At 44.8% G+C, this 23,402-nt stretch overlaps 2 protein-coding genes across 2 annotated transcripts in view; both read left to right on the forward strand.

Annotated features, from left to right (window-relative positions):
* The first annotated feature begins 1,511 nt into the window (after nucleotides 1-1,511).
* Nucleotides 1,512-4,996, forward strand: phb (prohibitin). The gene is made up of 7 exons (XM_030793580.1): nucleotides 1,512-1,566; nucleotides 2,369-2,471; nucleotides 2,608-2,769; nucleotides 3,286-3,428; nucleotides 4,030-4,146; nucleotides 4,303-4,398; nucleotides 4,722-4,996. The coding sequence occupies exons 2-7, from the start codon at nucleotides 2,387-2,389 to the stop codon at nucleotides 4,932-4,934; spliced, it is 816 nt and encodes a 271-aa protein (XP_030649440.1). The 5' UTR covers nucleotides 1,512-1,566; nucleotides 2,369-2,386; the 3' UTR covers nucleotides 4,935-4,996.
* A 15,064-nt stretch (nucleotides 4,997-20,060) lies between these two features.
* Nucleotides 20,061-23,402, forward strand: part of znf652 (zinc finger protein 652) — a 9,134-nt gene continuing 5,792 nt past the window's right edge. The window contains exons 1-3 of the mRNA XM_030793986.1: nucleotides 20,061-21,235; nucleotides 22,891-23,038; nucleotides 23,269-23,384. Of these exons, the coding sequence (XP_030649846.1) occupies nucleotides 20,225-21,235; nucleotides 22,891-23,038; nucleotides 23,269-23,384 (1,275 nt within the window). The 5' untranslated portion in view covers nucleotides 20,061-20,224. The remainder of the gene's footprint in view (nucleotides 21,236-22,890; nucleotides 23,039-23,268; nucleotides 23,385-23,402) is intronic.

The raw sequence follows: 23,402 nt of genomic DNA on the forward strand, positions 1-23,402 counted from the left end.
TTCATACTCATCCACATGGTTATTAAATGTGCAGCCGCACTGACTCCTTATCTTGCATCATAGTTTTCCGGAATTTGAAAATAGCAGCGCCACACGTGTTACTGTATATGAGGGTATTTCTTACACATTCACAGATGGAGCTGTGGTTACGGGCACGTGAGGCCCATAGAACCTATCGGGTTTTTCAGTCAGTGTTTGGACTTCCCACGTGAACTAAAGTATGAGAAATCTGAGAGTTCGAGGCGGTTAAACAATGGGTTTGTTTCCAGAGTGTCTGAAAAGCTTTACTCCTCAATAATCGAGGGGCATAAATTATTCTTTAAAACGTAACAGAACAGCGTCGTAACTCTTACGTGGTGTGCGTTTTAAGAGGAGAAGGAAAAATACCACCCGGCATTTCCTTGGCTGTCCACGGGATGTCTAGATAGGTCGCCCTCATGGACTTATCAACCGGTCATTCTGTTGGTCAAGATAAGCCCCGCAAACTTCGGCAGTGTCTAACTGTATATCTTGGGTCTTTCCGGAAAATGGCAGACAAACAGTATTCGGGTAAAGACTGCGCGGCTGACAAACTTGACGTAGAAAAAAATAGAAACACATTGTATTCTCAGACACGCCTCCGCTCAGACGCGATTTTTTGCAGCGCCAAATACCTGTCAGTACTCATTAAAGTTATTCCAATACACTATCGCAAAATCTCTGAGAAGAACCCTTGTTTACCTTTCAAATCAGCTGCAGTCACTGCACTCAAACCGACATCTTCAAGACGAGGAAAGTGAAAGCAAAGCTGTGTGAGTGAAGTGTAGGCCTGCGCCTGACAGCCAGGTGGCGGTGGGGACAAACTGTGCATTGTGGGGTCACAAGGGGTCAAAGGACTGTTTGATCACACGTATAATAGAATATTATATTACAAATCACAATGTTTGGTCTTTCGTTGTTTTGACAGGAGTGTGTTTTTTTTTTTACTTTCGTTTTCTTAAGTGCTTATAACTTACAAATCTGATGTTACCAGACTCTTTGTTAATAAATGTTATATTATTGTTATTATTATTATTATTATTATTGTTATTATTATTATTATTATTATTTGAAATCAGTTAACACAAATTCGACCTAAACAGTTGAAGTGTAGAGGTTATTAGGATGGCTTGTAATGCGCGTGATATAACAGTACAATTCACGTTGTAACCTTAACTGATTTTTTGAAACACTTTCTACACGAATGTTTATATTCACATTTCCCTCCTCTTCATGATGCAATTAGTTCAAGATTTTCCTTGAGAGACCATCTGGTGGCAAGTATCGTTGCAAAATTTAGGGACGCAAATGACCAGTACATATCTGTTTCACATATCTTGCACTGACCTCCCAACAATACTTTTGGCACGCTTACTAAATTAACCAATAAACAACAGGAATACACAGAGGCTGCGTTTGTTACGCATTATTTCGTCCAATCCGCGAAAAGATTGTTCATGCTGCTGCGCATGCTCAGGAGACCTTGAAAATTCATGCGTTCTTTACGACGTCTGTGGTGGAGGTCACAGTGAGTCGACAGAACATTGGGTAAGTATTTACAAACAAGAAAACCATAATCGCATTTATTGATAGATGTATTCCACAGCGTACAGGAGAATATATAGTTGTTTTGGCTTTTGAATTCAAGAGCCCATGCGGCTTGTTCGAGAGATTTTGGTTAGATATCAGTCGGTACAGTGTGACGTTTGGAGTCCAACAGCAAGTTCAAAACCCACACTGCCCGGTAATGAACACGCTTACCAGAGACCCAGCTGCCTGGACTTTTATGTGCTTTTATTGTCATAAGACGTATTGGCCCGTTTCGTGTAAGGTTGCAGTGATGCGAACGTTGACGTTATCAGTCTTATCACAGGCAGACAGTTATCTAATGATGAGATGGTTAGCAGCCGCAGCTAACTGGCTACATCACACACGTTATCCTTGGTACAATGTAGCGTAGTCAAGGCCAACACAGTAAGGACATTTCAGCAGTTTGACCGTCAGTTTTTTCTCATCTGTCGCAAATACTGCAAACATAAACTAACTACCAGGTCACCACAGGCCGTTACATACTAAAGTTTACGTCGAATAGTGGCGCTAGCATCTTGTCCTTTATGATGTAATTGGTTGATCAGTTTGGTAAGAGATGACTTAAATATTTAACATTTTTAAAAACTTTTTTTTTTATGTTTGTAGATTGTCATAACAAGAATTCTTTGTGTTCTACAGCGTTTAAAGTGTTAAAATATGCTACAGTTTACATTTTTTTTTCTGTTGTAAAAGATGACACTATACGTGGGTAGCGGAGCATATAATTATCTAGGGACGCTCTTGTCATTTTCCTTTTCAGGACTGTCCATTTGTTGCCATGGCGAAATTGTTTGAGTCAATTGGAAAGTTGGGCTTGGCTTTGGCCATTGGTGGAGGTGTAGTTAACTCTGCTCTTTTCAATGGTAAGTCACGTTAGTATTAATAGTTATACAAATTTAATAGTCTGAATAATTGATGTAGATTCTGTAAATTTCTATGTGCAGTTGTGATGCCTGCGTACTGATTTTGGGGGGTGTGTGTGTGTGTGTGTGTGTTTAGTGGATGCAGGTCATCGGGCGGTCATTTTTGACCGGTTTCGTGGCGTCCAGGATGCCGTCGTTGGCGAGGGAACGCACTTCCTGATTCCCTGGGTGCAGAAGCCAATCGTTTTCGACTGCAGGTCCCGCCCACGCAATGTGCCCGTCATCACCGGCAGCAAAGGTCTGATTGGCCGAGACGCGTCAGTTCGCCCGTCTCCCGCCTCTCCCTCTTCATCTCGTCAAACTCACACTGACATTTCACACTTTGTCATTTTACAGACGCTTTTGTCCAAAGCTGCTCACAAAAGAGCAAACAGGTCGTCTCAGTAAATCAATGTTAGTGTGAAGAGCCACCTCAGGGGTCGTGTGCAGACGGTTTGCTCTTACAGATATGACCTGAAATCTTCCTCTTGCTGTAGAGAGTCTGCAAAGTCTGTCCATTCTCTTCTCCGCTGCTTTATCTCTCTCTTTCTCTCTCTCTCTCCCCCCCCCCTCTGTCTCTCTCTCTCTCTCTTTCTGTCTCTCTCTCTCTGTCTCCCCCCCCCCCTCTCTCTCTCTCTCTTTCTGTCCACTCTGTTTTTCACCCATATTCTGCATCCTTAACATCTCCCCTCCCTTTTCCTCAACCTGTGTTCTTACCTGTCACAACAGAGTTAGACTGATATTCTCTCTCTCTCTCTCTCTCTCTCTCTCACAGATCTGCAGAATGTTAACATCACTCTTAGGATCCTGTTCCGGCCGGTAGCGGCCCAGTTGCCGAGGATCTTCACCAGTATCGGGGAGGATTACGATGAGAGAGTACTGCCCTCCATCACCACAGAAGTACTGAAAGCTGTAGTGGTAAGAGAGAGAGAGAGAGAGGAAGAGAGAGAGGGAGGGAGAGATGGATGTTTAGGAGTGGTGATGTATATGAATGAGTTCGTGTGTGTCTGTAAGAGTGTGTGTTTATATATATTGTGTGTTTAACTCTGTGTGTAGTGTGAGCCTGTGTTTGACTGCATGTGTGTTTGTGTATATGTTGTTTGAGACTATGTGTTGAATTGTGTATGTGTGTGTATATTGTGTGTGACTGTATTTAACTCTGTTTCTATATATATATGTTGTGTGCAACCATGTGTTTAACTCTGTGTGTGTGTGTGTATACTGTATGTTTACTTCTCTGTGTGTATGTGTGTACTGTATGTTGGATTCTGTGTGTGTGTGTATACTGTATGTTTACTTCTCTGTGTGTATGTGTGTACTGTATGTTGGATTCTGTGTGTGTGTGTATACTGTATGTTTACTTCTCTGTGTGTATGTGTGTACTGTATGTTGGATTCTGTGTGTGTGTGTATACTGTATGTTTACTTCTCTGTGTGTATGTGTGTACTGTATGTTGGATTCTGTGTGTGCGTGTATACTGTATGTTTAATTCTCTGTGTGTATGCGTGTGTGTGTGCAGGCCAGGTTCGACGCAGGCGAACTCATCACTCAGAGAGAGCTGGTGTCCAGACAGGTCAGCGAGGACCTGACCGAGAGGGCAGCGACCTTTGGCCTCATCCTCGACGACGTCTCCCTGGTAACGTCTTCTCATCACCTTATCTCTCGTTCTGTTTGGACCAGACGCCTGCTTCAGTCGGGCTAAGAATAGCCACAGCTTAAATGGTGTGTGATGCGTGGACACCCTTAACCCTTGCCTCTAACAGTCTCTCTCTCTCTCTCTCTGTGTCTGCAGACCCATCTGACGTTTGGGAAAGAGTTCACAGAGGCTGTAGAGATGAAGCAGGTTGCTCAGCAAGAGGCTGAAAGAGCCAGGTTTATTGTGGAGAAGGTAAAGTTGTACTTGTGTGTATTTGTGTTGTGTGTATGTGTATTTGTGTTGTGTGCGTGCGCACTTGTCTGCATTAATGGGCAACCTCTGTCTTTCTGTGAACTAGCTGTGGCTGACGGGCAAAGACTTGCTTCACATAACTATTACTAGTCCAGTCTTCACAAGCTCCAAAACGTTCATACACTTACGTGCCAAACGCCAGAATCAGCTCCCGTAAATCCCAGCCGATTCCAGACTGGTTTACTGTAAACCCTAAGCCCTTTGAAGGCCACGGTTGCTGGGAGACGGTTTGGGTCTTAATCCTGCCCTTTTACCTTCCCCAGGCGGAGCAGCAGAAGCAGGCCGCCATCATTTCGGCGGCGGGAGACTCCCAGGCCGCCCTGCTCATCGCCAACTCGCTGGCGGAGGCCGGGGACGGGCTGGTGGAGCTCAGGAAGCTGGAGGCGGCCGAAGACATCGCCTTCCAACTCAGCCGCTCACGCAATGTCACCTACCTGCCCTCCGGCCAGGGTACACTGCTCCAGCTGCCTCAGTGACACACACACACACACACACACTGACACACACACACACACACACACACACTGCTCCAGCTGCCCCAGTGATGCAGCACTGACACACACACACACACACGCGCACACACACACACACACGCAGACTACCTTCCATAGAGACGCAGTCTCTCTTTCTCTCTCATTTTGCTCACTCTTTCTCTGGTTGAGGCTGTGTCTTTAGCCCAGCCATGAAAGAAAAGAAAAGAAAAAAGAAGGATAAGGTCTCTGTTTTGGCCTTAAAGTTTGTGAGCGAGCATGTGTGTATGAGAGAGAGAGGGAGGATAGAAACAAAGATGTGTGTGTGTGTGTATGGAACATTTGTAGTACTATGTTGATGTTAATTATACACAGATGACCAGAGCAGGGAAAGACTTTGTGAGGTTGGACTCTGTCTGATTGATTGGTTGATGTCAAAACAAAGCTGAGGGGGTGGGGGGTGGGGGGCAGGGGGCTTCTCTCTGTGTTCAAACACACACCCAACGCATTGAAGGGGAGGAAAAAAAAACGATACTGTGAATTTTTCTTCTCCTTCAAATGTAATTATCTTAATGAATTATCTGTGACAGCCTACACAGAGATGCTGTTTGGGGGGGGGCGGGGGGGGTGTCAGAATCTCGTTAAAAACATCCACACTCACACACACCGGTGCTGACTCTGTCCAGGTGGGCCCCCAGGTGGCCCCCCCTCCTCCTCTGCCTCGCGCTGACTCTGTCTGCTGGAGTCCTGGTTTTGTTTGTGTTTTTGTTTTTGTACGTGGCTGAAGGGAGAGTGTGCAGAGCCCTGCGTTCCACGCGTCTCAAATTAAAATTAATTAATTAACAGTAAAAATAAAACTCGTTTCTATTGAAAAGAACCTTGAGACGTCCTTTTATTTATGTGTTTGTCTGTTTGTTTTTTTTAAAGTCTGTGGTTTTGATTCAAATGCATTGCTCTTGTCAGGCAGTTAGAGTTCAGCGTTGATATTTAATGAATGTCATACAGAAACTGCTCCTTTAACAACAACACAGTGAGTTGCTATTGGACAGTGTGGACTCCAGTAAGAGCCTATATTTGAATCTGAGAAGTACCGCTTTTGGGGGAAATGCAAACATAGAAAGTGGATAAAGTGACAGGGGGGTGGCGTGGGAACCTGTGCATTCAGTTCAACATGACGATTTTACAGGACCAAACTAATTACCACTAGATGGCTAACAAGTCAAGTTAAGGTTTTACCTTCACACACATGAATTTACAGTTATACAAGATAGCCCCGTCCAGATGTTTTTCTTTTTACACCAGAAATCAGCATAGAGAGGCCCCCATGGGGTGATCTTAGTCATTTTATGTTATTTATTTATTATTTTAAATATTAGCTTCTCTTTTATATTCAGCTGTAGTCATGTATGCTGCACATTCTCTGACTTAAGACCACTACACTCACGTCCAGCTGCCGTACATTCTGTGTCCACTAGGGGGAGACTGTTTGTTATGTAACGTGGGTCTTGGGGGAGAATTGGCCTCGTTCCAAAAGGTTCTGATTTCACAGCCTGTCTAGTTCTCCTTTCCTTCCTTCACCCGTCTTGTTCAGTGAGTGAGTGCAGATAAAATGAATGTCTGTCTAAACCGTTCCACTCAGTCCGGTATTATTGGAGATGAGGTTTATTTAGTCAAAGCCAAACTTGTGAAGAGAACTGCAACTGAGAAATTTCGGGTGACGTGTTTTTGTTTCTCGATTGGGTTCCTTCAAAAGGATGTAATGGTTTAAACACTTACACAAGTGTGTGTAGGCAGTCGTGTTACGCTTGATCATAAAACATTCACACATCAGTTATGAAATATGGAGAGAGAGAGAGAGAGAGAGAGAAAGATTCTTCTCTTAATTTTTGTTCAGTGTGTGGCCTTCGGGAGCGACTGGAGGACATTTGATTGGACCGTTTGAGCTGGTACCACAAATCACAACACTCTCTCTTTCTCATCTCCCTAATCTGTCTACCTATCTTACGGTTTTGAAAAAAAAAAAAGAAAAGAAAACTAACATAATTTGTCATTCTAAGATGCTTTGATTTTTTTTGTGTGTCTCTGGGGTATGCAAACTAAAGTTCCTGTCTGCGGTGTCCTCTCTCTGTCTCTCTGCCAGAGGAGGAAAACACACATTTAAACAGAGAGTGGAAAGTGTGTACCATGCAAAACTCTGCTTAAGCTCACATGTATTCAGCATCTCAGAGTAAGAGCACTGATTCCAGGTCAGATTTTACCTGTAGAAAACACGACCAACACATTTTTCGTGGACTAAGGGGATCTGATCTCACATCTGTGCTCTTATCCCATGAAATCTGACGCAGACCCTGGACTTCATCGCGTTATCTAGGCATTGCTAATACTGATGATGTTTATCTGTGGAAGACAAACCCCCAGTAGATCTATCTGTATTTTTCGATGTTGTTAGTTTGTGTTTGTGATTGTAGCAACACTTAACTACATTTCGAACGATCCGGACGTATGGTTTCCCCTTGTCTCCAGAGCTGGCGTTTCGTTGCCTGTGTTAGCGTGAGTGAGGAGACCATGCCGGTCGCCTGAAGATACAAGCGTGTCGGAAGACGGCTGCTGTCTCGACAGGTTTCTCTCAGCCTTGCCATTTTTACAGTAAATGCCGACACCTGATTGGTCAGCCTTGCAAACATACAGTATGTATGGGTGGGACGGAAAAGACACTTTAGTTCACTGTGCAGCGACGAAACCTCCTCTGACTCCTCAGTGCGCAGGGGTTTAAAAACGGCATCGTTTGACAGAAATCAGATACACGTGGCCCCGTTCGCTACACATACCAAGACGAGAGAGGACAGAGAACAGAGAGACATAGGAAGAGAGAAGCAAGGGCAGCAAGAGACAGAGAGATTTCTATTTTAGATTTATCTAGAATCATGCTCTCTCATGAGCAGTGTACCACACACAGACACACACACACTCACACACACACACATGCACAGGATGTGTGTTACTGTTTCCTGTTTTACACTTAAGGCCTGCATTCTAAAACCAGTACAATTTGTGGGCACCTTTTGTCAAGCGAAAGTAACTCTGCATTTCTGTTTGTCGAGTTTTCGTTGCCTTGGCCGATTTACGCACGCAGATCACATTGCTGGTGTGTGAACGCCAATCTAAGAGAAATCCCAAAGGCAGGTAAAGACATACATGGTAATAAGTGTGAAGTTCAGATCCTTTTTTTTTTTTTTCATTGTTGTTGAAAAAAAAAAAAAAAAAAACGGTCATTGTGTGAATGTGAGAGACAGAGTGAGAGAAGTGAATAATAAATAATGTTAAAGAAAAATAAAGAAGAGTAAAGAAGAATAAAGAATAATCGAATAAAAAATAATAAAGAGGAATGAAGAAGAGAAGTTACGTGCCGGTGAAGAATCTGGACTGTCTAGGAAACATCTAAGAATACCAAGAACAAAAGTCTTCAGCTGCTGGTTCGGTTTCTGCAGCGTGCATGTGTGTGCATCTGTGGCTTTGGTAGCGTAGCTGTGTAAACAGCCAACAAAACAGATTAACTACAGCCTTTTACAAACCTCCAGTCTACACACACACACACACACACACACACACACAGGCAAGCTGCTGACACCTCAGGTCCTCAGTGGAGCAGCCTAGAGGATCTGAACACTACCATAAAGGGCCAAGTACCTGTTTTCTCACAGAGCAGACCAATTAACATAACCCTCGTTTTTTTTGTTTTTTTTTTATATGTTTTGTTTTTTGTTTTGTTTGGTTTTAATTCTAACAAATCAGAGCAGTCCAGGGGTGTGGCAATAAACCCGGGCGGGGCCTTAAATCCAAACATGTTAGCAGAGGTGCGAAAGCGTGAAACTGCTCAATCGTCTACTGGATGGCAGGAGAGGGTCCAGAGCCAGTGAAATCCCACTGAGCCTTGAGTATTGCATTGCATGCCGTTACGCAGGTGCAGGCTACATTGTCTGTTAAGACTCTCCAACCCAACTGGTATAAATATTTATCTGTCTATCTCTCTATCTATCTGCATGTCTGTCTTTCTATGTATGTGTCTATCTATCCATCATGTCAGTTGGTGGGGATACTTTTTGTTCTTAAGTTCTCACAGAAAAAAGTTTGTTCTACCATATTATCCATTACTTGCTCTCAGTCTCTCAATTTTGGATTGAAAGTCTAAAAAAAAAAAAAGATTGTTGGTTTCATTGTGAAAATCTGTTTCACAGGTAAAGGCTTGGTCATTGGCTGCTGATGGTGTGTGTATAAGAGGTTAGTATGGAGGCTACTGTGTCAGTGTGCAACATGGGTTTGAACATGGTCTTTACTGTCCCTGTCACCAACACAGGTAGGTGTCGGCGTATAAATACAAAGAATCTAAATATATAGTGAAAACAGTACTGTTCACTCATGTGGCACATCGAGGTAACGTTTTCTGTTTCATGAAATCATGCAAGCACGCATCTTCTCCTTTACTAACCATGCAAAACACTCTCTCATTGCAAGACTGTGAGTTCATATCAGTCCTTGCTGGTTAACGTCTGAGAGAGAGAGAGAGAGAGAGAGAGAGAGAGCGCTTCTCCAGCACTTCTCGATTATTAAAAGTAAGACAGCTAAATTATGACAGGCATTGATCAGTGTACTTCAGTGTTACCTCAGTCTACACGCAACATAACATTTAACCCTAATACTTAGCACCCGTTATAAACCCGTTTCTAAATGTGTCAGCTCATCCCGAATTCTCCCAGTTTACCCGTTCATATGCTTATAGGAATAACTCGAATATGTTGTCAATGATAAAATCTTACTTTTCTTGCAAGGTATGGATATGAAGCGAATGCCCACCAACAGCGAAGTGAAGTCACCTTCCTTTTCTAGCTTTGAACGGGAACGTATGCGTGCGCGCACACAGTACCCTGTCTGGTTTTCAAATAGAGAGAGAGGGAGAGAGAGAGAGAAAGAAAAAAAAATCGCGACTGCACGCGCGCTTACCCAACCCAGACAGCTGCGGCCCGGGCGCCTCGGGATGAGCGCGGTTTGTGCGCGAGACCCAAGCCGGCCACGTAGCGATGGCTTTTTAACGGTAACGGTGGCGGGAGTCTGTTTACAATCATGTGAGATTTCGTCTTCAGCTGCTAGACGTTGATAGCAACGACACTACATATAGTTGCAAGCGCCGCGCGCCTAAGACAGAAACAACAACTAAAAAGTATCGGTTTACCTGACGTTAATAGGAAGAGTCGGTTTTAAAGATTTTTTGTTTCATGTCTCCGCTCCCTGCAACTCGGAGTGCACCCAATGAGGAAGAGGGCGCTCGCGCAACGGGTAAGTAGTCCAGCGAAGACCTGAGCTCGCTACAAGTTAATTTCTGTTTTTGCATTTATTTTAGAGTGATGACATTCGTATATTAAAGCACAACAAAGACGTGCATATGCCTATGTAGACGTCTGCGCAGGTAGGACGATGTCACTACTGGTTGAGAATTGCATTGTATGTGTTCATTTCAGCGGGCGAATTGCAGTGGACAGGTTTTTGTTCGGAAAGAGAGGAATTTTAAATGTTCCTGCTTTGCAGCTTAATCCGTTCTTGAAACCATTTCGAACCAATAGTTGGGTTGCTGTTAGAAAATAGAAGTGGTTCCGCGTAAAGAGATGTGCAATGAAGGGTCTAGAAGAGGAAATCTCAGGAGAAATGTAATAAATCTGGGCGGTTTTGGGTTAAAAAGTGAAAGTCGTTGGCGATTATGGTACGCTGGATGGCTAAGTCATGTGGGTAATGAACCTTACTGTAGTAGCATTCTTGGTGGAATGGACCACATCTTGCCAGCAAAATTACGTAAGACAGTAAGAGCGAGCAAAGCAAAAACAATTTCTTTCAGTCAGCCTTTGTTGTTTAGTTTGCTAGCACATTGCTAGCTACAATTCACCAGCCATCTTCACACGTAGCTGTATTTGTAATTATAGGCAGCTTGCTAAATGGCTAACTAGCTAGCTCGCTGTTAACTTGGTCAGTCGAACGGCCTTCTTGCAGTCTTGACCAACCAATGTGCCGTTTAATTTAACCCTTTCTATGCGTTGATATTCGAAAGTTGGTCTTTGTCAACGCAGTACCGTCCGTCTGTCAAAGCTTACAAAATTATCGACGCCGTTTTTGGTTTCCAAATCGCACTCCAGCAATGTTTTTCCTCTTTCTTGTGCTGGACTTAGATGGTGTCTGCTTGAAAATGCGCAGACAGGGGCCTTGTAAAATGGAAGCTTGCTAAGCGGTGTTAGCTGCTTGGCTAACGCAGCTTTGGGAAGGGGGCAAAGGAATTTCCCGGTCGCTGTAGCTGCCTTCGTTTCGACTCTTGGCTTAAGAAAGTTTCGGGTCCGAATAACCCCTGCCAGTTCTTAAAATGTGACGAATGGTGTTCATTCCATACGTGCGCAGTGCACTTAAACGATATCTGATCATTTTTGGGGGAAATTTAAGATGTTTACAGCTATCATTTAAACTTTTGAGCTTTCGTTTTCCCAATATCTCGCTTGGAAAGTTAGCTTTAAATACACCATTTTGCGCCAAGCAAGCTGGCACAGAATCGTACGCTAGGCCTGTCTGTAACGTTTCTCATCATCTCTCGCTTTTATCAGTGTGTGTTGTATCGTAGAAAAAAAAGGATCACTCAAGTATCGTATGTGGAGACTTAACCGAAAAATACTATCTGTGCACCTGTCTTTCTTTGCATAACGCAGACCTGAAGATACTTTTTAAATCTTTTAGTATACGTGTCGCTGCGTTATCAGTGCTTGTAAACACTGATTAACTGAGATCCTCGTGTCAATGTTTGTATCACCTATGCAAGACTTTTCTTGTCTGATATGTTTTCTGTTTTATAAATTTACATTTTCGATTGCGTATTATTATTATTATTATTTTTGTAATGTGTAATGGCTTTGTGGTGTGTGTGTGTGTGTGTGTGAGAGAGAGAGTAACCAGTGGTTGTTGGAAAATGACCACATACCGTATTAACATGTCCAGCTGATTGGATTGTTAACTCTAGATGGCTGTGTGTGAATCAAACGTTCGTTTGCAAATCGGCAGTATCTTCCAAAAGAGCGAGTGTTAAAAATTCGTCCTTGTCGTGTGTTAACTGTTTTTATGGATATCTCAGTTGTTTCGTGTGTATGCTTTTTGTTGATCCAACTTCAGTGGAGGGACAGTAAAGTGGAGAACGGTTACTGCGCCTTTAGAGTGTAACGAAAGGGTGGAGTGGAACTTCACTGCTGGCCGCGGGCGCGAAGCTGACACGAGAGGAGAGAACCCGGGAAATGGGAGGGGGAAGAGGTGATGATTCTAACAGACAGATGGACAGAATAAAATATTATGTATGTGAGAGAGAGAGGGGGGGGGGCTGTTATGAGATGGCTGATGTAAAATAGAGAACAGTAGAGAGATATAAAAGAATGAGTTGAGGTTTGAACCACATCCCCTGTTCTGTCCATCCACTCCCTGCTGCACAGAACTTTGATATACTCTCTCTCTCTCTCTCTCTCTCTCTCTCTCTAAGTTCTCTACCGTTACAAATCTAGGGAGGCTCGTTGAGTTGTAAAGAGGGGAAAAAGAAACGATTAGTTCGAAAGAGAGAACAGAAAAGGGACACCACGTGTGTCTTAAAAATTGACATTGCAGACACGGAAAAATCACCCGCAGACACCTTCCTGTCGAGATGGGCAGCCCCCCGCTTCTCTCTCTCTCTCTCTCTCTCTCCTCCCTCCCCCGTTATCCCCCCACCGGTTCTATTCCTTGCACTTACTGTACTGATGTCTAAGCTGATGTCTAGGCTGATGTCTTGTAGATTGAATTAACTACAGCACAAGCCAAGAGTTCAGCAAAAGGTTAAATGATTGCAAACCTATAGAGAGAGAGAGAGAGAGAGAGAGAAGAAGGGGAATGAGGAGGTAGATAATGGGGGGGGGGGGGGTGCGCGCGCGAAAGGGTAGGTGTGCTCAGTAGTCCGTACGATGCTGAAGTGTCAGTGTTTGTCCTGTCAGTGGTGAGATGACCAGCTCACAGACCACGGTTCCTCTAATCTTTATAACAGTTACAGACCACGCGGTCAGTGGTTCGTATTAAGACCCTAGGGGCCGTGGACCTTCTGGACGCGGGTTTGATGACCTGTGTGTTTTTGGGGCGGTGCAACCGAGCGGTCTGAGCGCGTCTGCCGGTCGCCTCACACGAACCAGGGCTGCCAACTATCACGCACCGAGCGTGAGACTCACGCAACTGACACGGATCTCACCCCACACGTGCCCCTTCTCACGCTAACTGTTCGTCTTCGCTTCCTCCGGCGGAAAAAAAAAAAAAATCGATATTTTTAGCGAATGAACAGCGTTACGTGCAACAGCAAATCACTGCGACACGCGTTCCTGTGGAGCAACCAATCACAATGATTTTGCGGTCGAGCGACGAGCCCGCTGGCCGCAAGTGGAGCAAGGCTATAAGAACAAATACACAAGTGCAACAGTCATTTGTGTAATTTTCTTCATTCGTCAGGTGTTACTCAGGACCTGTGGGTGTAAAGCAAGTTTAGCAAAGTTACTGCAGCCTTGCAGCATTTCCTTTTATACTTAAAATCGTGATCAAACATACAGAACCAGTCAAACATCTGGACATGCCTGGTCGTTAACGTTAGCTGCTAATTGTTGAAACCGATCACGTCTGTCCAGGACAGCTCAGCTCAGATGATCTCATTTATGTATGATATATTCATTTTGATTAAAAAGCTATTAGTCAAAAACTCATCCTTTCTGTTAAACTTTCTGGTTGTGGGTGTTAGGGTTTTAGTGGGTCTTAGGACAGTCAACCTCAAGAGCAAATGTGAACTGAACTTTCCATGTTGTTAGTACATTTAAGGAAATACTTTTCAGTTGTCAAATGTTTTGACATTCTCAATAAATGTAAGGGAATACTATACATTTTTTTTTAACACCCTTTTTTTTTTTTTGGATGGCTAGTAAGTGCTCCCCCCCCCCCCCCCCCCCCCAACCCATGGGAACAAATGTGACTCCAAGCTGAAGTCAAGAGTTGGCAGCCCTGACACAAACTAAAGTTCTGTTTGTTCCAACTTTATTCATATAACATTGGCTGTGCCTTTAAAAACACTTCTGATGCTTTTCAGGAATGAGACGGAGGGACGGCAACTAAGCCGAAGTTCAGCACAGGGATAGGAAAAGTTCGTTTTGGGTCACCCTCCTCGTACTCTGAATTCCTGAAGCGTCCCGTTATATGCGTTGTCACTGCTCGGCTTGTCTCGTGCGGAGATAACTTCAGAGGTTGAACAAACGGTGAAAATGAATAAAAAAAAAAAAAAAAAAAAGACAAGCTTTGAACGCAGTCTGGCGACTGTGTGTCTTATTGCTGTCAAGTGTTGTAAGCTAACCCATGCGGTGCCCTTTTTGACCCTTTTGACGCCCTGAAGTATTTTTGAAAGGCACTAGAGTGGGCTAATTTGCTTAGGTGAGCGTTAGAGTTAGCGCTGGTACAGCTCCCTTGTTACATGTAGCAGACCTCCACGCGGGCTAAAAATGACCGCCTCTCCCACATGCCTGTTTCTCGTGAATGGACTACACTGTATCATGCGCAGTCATCGCGACCATAAAGAAAACTGCTCTGGAGTCTTAATGTTTGTGACAGAAACGCGAAGTAACGGGGGAAAGGGGCTTCGTGAGTACAACTAGAAAAACGAATAACGAACCGAAAGAAAGCTACACGATGTAGGCCTATTCCATTTGGGGGGGGGGGGGGGGGGGGTCCTAATACTTATGGGTTTCTCCAGTTAACATGGCCGAAGGTGACTGCCCCTTCAGCTTGCCCGTGAAGAAGTCAGGAGAAAAGAATTTACAGGGTTGTCAACTCTCGCGTATGGACTCAGTCCACAGTTGTAAGCCGATCAGTTTAAAACAGGGCAAGGGTTACAGCACTATAGGATACCACACAGCGGCTGTGACATGATTTTCATTCGGACAGCCGCTTAAAAGTCCCGGACACCTTAAAACGATTTTCTGTTCTTGCTTATGTGTGGGAGATTGTCCTAATGAATATGTTCGCTTTGGTAAAACACCAACAGGTGTCTTCTGATAGCCAGCATACTTTGCATAGGTTTGGCATTTCTTTTATTTATTTTTTCCCCTGTTCTGTAACGAAAGCTGTGGCTTTCTGTACCAATTCTGTACCGAGTCATTGATCTCAAAACTGCGGTGCGTACCAAACCGTTAGTTTCATGTTTAACGGTAAGTTGCCACGTTGGCTAGGAGATGGTTTGTGGGTTTACTGGTGTGATATAGGGAAGTGCATCTCCATCACTGAGGCCGATGCGATACACATATCGATGCATTTCCAACGATCCGATACATTAAAGATACATATGAAGCAACTACTAATGCGATACGATATGATTCACCCCTGTTGCGATGCAGTGCAATTCAACACGATACGATTCGATACAAAACAATATGATGCTGTGGAGTTCAGTATGGTACAGACAGTCTGATTTTCATTTCTCTGATTCTTCTTAATCAGACAGCAAATCATAAATTAACTGAAAAAAGTGCCATTTTTTACTTCACATATTTGTTTCTCTAGCACTGCAAGTCAGTAAGCACCTCATTAAAGCTGTTTCACTTGGCCCTTTCACAAACAGACCTTTTCGTGCGAGAGTTGGCCAAGAGGCTTGAGGAGAATTGGCCACTGACAGCAGTGGAGATGAGAGAGTGCGTGTGCTTGAGAAACAGCTTAGAGAGGAGGAATCAATCTAAATATAAAACTACTGGTCTCAAATTATTGATCACATTTCTAAACGATGAAGGCATAGAGCCTCTACTAATAATTATACGTAAATAAATCGGATTTTAACGATGCTGCGATGTCAGACACGAGTTCATCCCAAACTGTATCCAGTGCACACGTATTTAATCGGGGCAATCGCATCATGAACTTTCGTGCTGGCCCACCGAATCTAACCATCCCCCTCACACACACACACACGCACACACACAGAGACACACACACACACACACACACACACACGCTTTGTCTAGGTTTGAACTCCTTGAAAACTCCTGTGGTAGAAAGGCTGCGTTTGGTGGCACTGAATTAAATTTGAAGATCTTTGCTTAAGCAGGAAATGCAGCAGAGATTTGAGCGTAAATTTTCACGATCGTGCTCAAAGTTATCGCAGATGTGTGAAGTAGCTACCAAATTTACAGAGATATTGACTTGCTGACGGATTCCCACAACAAAGGAATGGCCTCTTCGTCTCTGACTAAACCCGAACGGAGTCATTGTCTTCTTCATTTGAGAGAGACTCTGAAACGTTGAGTTACTTGAGGTGTGTGTGTGTATTTGAGAGAGAATTGACTCAGTTCTGAAAAGAATTCTTACACATCATTTTGTGGTTTCACACTTTTGTGCCCTAGATACTCCGTTGAGCACACACACACACACACACACACACATATTACCAACTGTGAGTTAAACGTATTTCACTTGCAGTAAGAGAGTCTATTTGCACGGGTGGGACTTGGCACGCACCCACAAGTACACTCACTAGACACCCCTGCAAAGGTTTGGGCTATTACTGGCACAAACAAAAACACAAACACACACAAACACTTACATGCTTACAGTTACACAACAATTCTAAACACTCACATGTGTAGAGTTACACAACAATTCTAAACACTTATACACTTAGAGTTACACAACATCAGACAGCAATTCTAAACACTTATACATGTAGAGTTACACAACAATTCTAAACACTTATACACGTAGAGTTACACAACAATTCTAAACACTTATATGCTTAGAGTTACACAACATCAGACAAGCCAGGTTGGCATATATACAAACACACATTCTGACTCTTTAACTTTCCCTCAGACAAAGAGAAACCACTGGAACCTATGCCTGTGTGTACTGCAGGATCCCATCCCTTAAACACAGGATTTCAAAGGGGCATAGTCTCTCTCTCTCTTTCTTTCTCTCCCTCTCTCTTTCACTCTCACTCTCACTCACTCACTCACACTCAGTATCTCCCTAACTCTTTCTCTGTCTGACACTGGGCTTCTGGTCGTCTGTGTGAAGTAGAGGGACAAAAAAAACCCTAAAAAAGGAAAAGAAAAAGTAATAAGAGTCCAGTAGTCCTCTTTGAAATTCAACAGTGTGATGTGGAGTAAGGGCCCAAAGTAAGTGTGTGTGTGTGTGTGTGTGTATGGGGGGGTTGGTTGGTTGGTTGGTTACAGGAGATCACATGGTTTTATTTAGCTTTGTAGAGGATAAGTTCAAGTTCAAGTTCAAGTTTATTTAGAGCCCAATATCACTGTTTACAGTCTCAAGGGGCTTTACAGGCCACAACAGTCAAATCAAAATATGACGGCACCCCCTGACTTAATCCTCATGGCGGGCAAGAAAATTCTATAATTCTATATTCTATAAACTTTAGCCACTTATCCTTCTTTGTAGAGGATAAGTGGCTAAAGTTTATAGAATAGGTCAAGTTACCGGTCGGGACACAGCAGGGCAAACGAATAGAGGAAATCCTTGTTTTTACGGGACTAAAATAAAAGCAGTTATTTCATAGTTTTGTTTTGAACCTTTTTGACTCATTTTTGTCCCTTAACCTTACACTTTACCGGAGAGTAGCTGGCCAGATATAAAGAGTACTTCTCTATCGAAGCGTTGCCTCTCCTTCTCCCAAAAGCCGCGCACACACGCGCGCACACACACACGCATACATCTCTCACTTCTCATCCTAGCCATGTGTGGGGGAAAAAAGCGCATGCACACACAGGTTAAACCAGCGGCTTCACACTTTGGTGTTTGTCTTACAGAGTTTCTGCATGCGCAATCACACACACACACACACACACACACACACACACACACACACACAATGCAGGTCTGCACAAGCTCGGATGTCTAATCTACAAATAATAATAATGTTAAAACACACGCGCACACACACACACACACCCTCACAACATCTGATTTACAACACTCGCATGCACTCGTACATGTCCACAGTCTCACAGTTTAGACAGCGTTTGTATAATACAAACACACACACACACACACACACACACACACACTCTGCACTCTACCCCTCTCTGCGGTCTCACATTCTACACTCTCCAGTTCTGAGAAAGCCAGCGAGTACACAGGAAGAAAGGTGCAGTGGTGTGTATGTTTATGTATGTGTGTGTGTGTTTGTTTGATTGTGTGTGTGCGTGCGTGTGTGTGTGTGTGTGTGTTTTAGATGCTCACCTGGATTAAGGTTACACATTCTCAAAGACTTTTTTTTCACACACTCACACACACGCCCACACACACACACACACACACACACTCTCTCAGCCTCAGGAAGTAAAAGGAGGGTTAGACCGTTGAGTAGAGAGCGGTTGTTTTTCCTGTTGTTTCTTTTTTTTCTTTTTTTCTTCTTTTTCTTCGTCTCTGTCTCTCATTTTCTCAGAGGAAATTCTTTGTGCTGACTCAGCCTTTGGGCTCTGTCCTTGACCTCTATGCCTGTTTGAAGGTCACTGAAGGTCACAGGCAAACTCGGGGCAGCCCTGTGAGCGTGTGGCCAGCACGTCTTGTCATCCACACTGTCCTGTACCGTGCTCTTTGTGATCCGGCTGACTCATATTAGAAACACACACACACACACACACATTTTTAAGAATTGCTCAGTCAGAAATTTGTGGTTTTTTCAGTGCGAATCCTGGTTGCATAACTGACACGCTTCTCAGGGGAATTTTTTTTTTTTTTTTTACTAATTAAAGAAACGTCTGACAGAATTATCTGATTTCAAACATCAGCTGGAAAAAAAAAAAAAACCTTTTTAAATGTTTGTTTGCTTGTTTGTTTATTTGCTTGTTTGTTTTTTAAATTGTACCCAGTGGTCCTGAGGCTTCGGCGGGGAGCTACAGCTGTATCCAGAACGGATCAGTCCGACTGAATCGAATGTGAAATAAAAGAATTGAGTTTAGGCTGAATTCCGATTCAGCGTAATATAAGAACTGAGATGGTATAAACAGTATAAACAGCGTGTGGTTAGGGAATCGAAAGGCTCTCCTGTGCTTGTGAAAATGTTTGTGTGCAGTTATGAAACTGAATTGTTTACATTGTTTGATATGAAATATTGAAAAGGGTGTTTACGGTTTAAGTTTTCTCCACTGTGCTGTTTGTGGGTTTTTTTTTGAAGTCGCTCTGTTGCACACACACACTCGCAGGCAGAAGTGAAACAGTTGTGGTAAGGTGTGTGTGTAGTAGTGAGATTTTTAGATCTCAGCACCTTAACCAGACAGTAGTTTCGTTACACACACACACACACACACACACGCAGTGATGTTGAGTACTGTTGGGTGTTAGAGGACCCTCACAAAGTGTGTTTTGTGCAGTGTCTTAATGATCGAACGTTTTGAATGGAAACCTTCGAAATATTTGTTGGTCGTGAAGTTTCCAAGTTTTTCTTTCATTATGATTAATGAGGGTTGAAAATGAAAACTCTTATCTCTTTATATTACTGCTGTCATTGTCTGAATTAACTCTCTCTCTTTTTCTCTCTCTCTCTCTCTCTCTCTCTCTCTCTCATTCTCCTTCTCAGGTTGGGACAGTGCTCTGAATTAGAGTGTGTCAGCGTTTGCGGAACCTGTAAACTTTGGTGGAAGATGAGTCTTTGAGCGTTTCTGGCACGACACACACGGACACGTTCGAATGGTCACATCAAGAGAACCACTGAGACGTTACCAGCTTACAACAAGAGGGAGGCGCACACACACACACACACGACCACAGCAACCTGTACACTGAAACAGAGAAACTGAGATTTCCTCTGTCTCTCTCTGTGTGTGTGTGTGTGTGTGTGTGTGAGGTGTGTATTTGATGTGAGAGAACCTCCCAAACAGAGAGGAGCAGAAGAGTCACCCCTCCCTCTTCTCGTTAGCTTAGTCATTCTTCTCTCCGGTTTCACCTCGACGGAGGTCATGGGGGCGCGGTTTGGGTTGGGCTGAACAGCCCTTAGGGGTCTTACCCCCCCCCTTCCCCCCCTCCCCTCCCCTCGTGCGACACCTCCTCTCTCTCCCCTCTCCAAATCCAGAGAGGGGAGGGAGAACGCACTCGAAACCTCGCCCCTCTCACAGGAAGCTCGTGTCACTGTCGAGGAAAAAACAAAATAAAAGCCACCTCACCTTTCTCACTCTGTCTCACACACACACACACACAGAGCCAGAGACACATCGTTTCCAGGCGTGCTGATGAAGTCGTGCCAGACGCTGAGGGAAGACGTGTCAGGTGCAGACAGGGGGATGTCGCAGGAGGAAGGCCAGAGGTCACAACCTTCTCAGACCTATTACCATGGCCCCTCTGGAGACGCCGACCTATCAGCGAAGCCATACAAATGTGAGGGCGGGGCCAAGCCCTACTCTGTCCTGGTGGACAACAAGATAGCCAGCAAGTTGGAGATGCAGACGGGACCTCCTAACCCCGCCCCTCAGCAGCAGTGCTACAGAGAGGGAGGTGATGGCGGGGGAGAGGGAGGCGCACGGAGCGGGAACGGGGGCACGTCGGAGGACTCCGAGGAGGCAGCAGAGGAGGAGGAGTTTAAAAGGGAGCAGATCATTGTGGAGGTCAATCTGAACAATCAAACCCTGAATGTGTCCAAAGGCGACAAAAATGCCGGCCCGAACGAGGAGAAGACCGGCAGCGAGGAAGAGGAAGATGACGAGGAAGAGGAGGAGGGTGAGGAAGAGGAGGAGAGCGTCGAAGAAGAGCCCGAAGAGGACGAGGAAGACGACGATGACGATGATGAAGAGGAGGAAGAAGAGGAGGAGAATGACACCCGGAGGACGAGGGCGAAGAGATCGCGAAGGGGCGGAGTCTGTGCCCAGCCTCAACGGAGGAGCCGCCGGGCTACCGCGGCAACCGCCAAAATCGCCACGACAACGGGCATGACGACCAGGGGGCGGAGAAAGGCCGCGGAGCCTCCGTCCGCCAAGCGCCGGGCGGTCCGCGACGTCAGAGGCTCCGCCTCCTCTTCTGCGGCCGCGGCGACGGGCACGGGAGGCGGGGCCAAGGGCGAAGCGGAGGAGAGGGAGACGCTGGCGTGTGAGAAATGCCCACGCGTGTTCAACACCCGCTGGTACCTGGAGAAACACATGAACGTCACACACAGACGGATGCAGATCTGCGATAAGTGTGGCAAGAAGTTTGTGCTGGAGAGTGAACTGGCCCTGCACCAGCAAACCGACTGCGAGAAAAACATCCAGGTGAGAACCCACAGACGCATCACAGCACACAGAGAAAAACACCAGAGGTAATCAGCAGATTAACAGGGACTAAGAATAATCATTTCCAGTGGGTAATTGTTAATATCATTTGTATTAACGGTAATGTTCATTACTAATAGCATTTTAATTTGTGAGTAGAGCACAAAGCAGTTGTGATGGTATTGGGGATGGTTATTTGAATGATAATAGTGGAAGAGAGAATGTGATTGACAGGTGGTGAAAAGATTCAGATGCTGAGGTGGGACTCGGAGAGGGGGATTATGGGTTATGTGACAGAGACTTCCTGTAGGCAGATGTGACTGTGTTACGGCGCTTACCCGTTTGTGGGGAAGAGCTGTATGTATGGGATACAGTAAACAATGTTTTTTATCATTGGAATCAGCCTCAGAAAAAAACAAGGAAGGAAAGAGAAGCAAAAGGAGAGAAGGGGAAGTGGAGCACTAATAATAGTCAAACCACCAAAATAAAACAGCCCTCTCTCTCCTTATCACCATTCACAATCCAAAATAAAACCGCCCTCTCTCTCCTTATCAACATTCACAATGCCGTCATGTGATTAACGGGACGTCTGACATGTTGTAAAAATGGAGGGAAACGGTGGAGTTGTGATGGAGGAGAGACAGGGAGAGAGAGACAGACAGACAGACAGACAGACAGACAGAGAGGGGGGGGGGTCAGAGGTGGAGGGTTTATGTCAGTGCGTTATCACTGCGGCCTACGCTGTCACTCTCCCGGCATGTACACTCTCTGACACGGCTCATGATAAGGCCCGCCTCTTTTGTCCCCACTCTGATCAGTCACATCCCATGTCGAGAGAAACAAAGGCCAGAACAGTCATTTCAGACCGTGTTTGTGGCATGGACGCCGGTTGTGTGTGCTCTCAGCAACGGCACTAGTGTAAGCCAAGGTTTGGTCTGTGACTGAAAGAGAGATTCGAAAGCCGGAATGCGAACCTGTGACTGCAGTACCGCGATTCTGCCAGCAGAGGGAGACAGAGTCCCGCGAACGGGAGACGCATGAAAAGCGCGTCCAAAAGACTCGTTATTAACCCAGATATTACATTCACATTAACCACACTTTATTTAGAAATACTTTTCATCTATATAATTGCACTGTATTTAGATGAGGATTTTAGACATGAGTCCTAATCATTTTCACTAGAACCCCACATTGGAAAGATGAATGATGACATCTTAACATGGCTGTATTATTAAAAGACTCAGCATGAACAGAGCAGAGACCAGGGAAAAGGAGGCAGGAGACATCAGCGTGTAACTGGGCGTGTGTGAGAGACAGTGATGATGGTTCTCTTACGTATGATGTCCTAACATATGTGCATGAGCACGGAAACCCCAGAGTCACCATCTCCCACACAACCGAGCCCCAAATGGGCTGAAATATTAAGGAACTGAGAGCGGACCGGCACCTGTCCTTGTTCAGTCCTGCTGACAGAACCAAACCAAATACTCAGTATGACCCAAACCTGCAGTTTACCCACAGTTTCTCCAGGAAAGTGTATTTCACAGTTTGTGTAGAGACAAAGACTGACTTGTTTGCATGTGTGTGTCTGTGTGTGTGTGTGTGTGTCTCTGTGTGTGTGTGTTGATGTGCGTGTGTGTGTGTGTCTCCTTCAGTGTGTGTCCTGCAGTAAGTCCTTTAAGAAGCTCTGGTCTCTTCATGAACACATAAAGATTGTCCACGGTTACGCTGAGAAAAAGTTTGCCTGTGAGATCTGTGAGAAGAAGTTTTACACCATGGCTCACGTCCGCAAACACATGGTCGGTACGTAATCTCACACACACACACACACACACACACACACACACTGACACTCCATCTCAGTAGACCTGCACACCCACACACACGCGCGCGTGCGCACACACACACACACACACACACACACACGGACACTGACACTCCACCTCAGTAGACCTGCACACCCACAGACACACACACACACACACACATCAGCAGGGTTGATTCACAGTCTCTCTCTGTCTCTCTCTGTGTAGCTCACACTAAGGACATGCCGTTTACATGTGAGACGTGTGGGAAGTCGTTTAAACGCAGTATGTCCTTAAAGGTGCACTCACTCCAGCACTCAGGAGAGAAACCCTTCCGCTGTGAGGTAACTACACACACACAC

The sequence above is a fragment of the Chanos chanos genome, chromosome 16 (assembly GCF_902362185.1).
Source record: "Chanos chanos chromosome 16, fChaCha1.1, whole genome shotgun sequence".
NCBI classification, from domain to species: Eukaryota; Metazoa; Chordata; class Actinopteri; order Gonorynchiformes; family Chanidae; genus Chanos; species Chanos chanos.

Bases quoted from the DNA above. Each gene is read 5' to 3' on its own strand.
- phb (XM_030793580.1), top strand. From the start codon at position 2,387: ATGGCGAAATTGTTTGAGTCAATTGGAAAGTTGGGCTTGGCTTTGGCC. The intron at 2,472-2,607 runs GTAAGTCACGTT...GTGTGTGTTTAG, and splicing joins TAACTCTGCTCTTTTCAATG to TGGATGCAGGTCATCGGGCG. The intron at 4,399-4,721 runs GTAAAGTTGTAC...TACCTTCCCCAG, and splicing joins CCAGGTTTATTGTGGAGAAG to GCGGAGCAGCAGAAGCAGGC.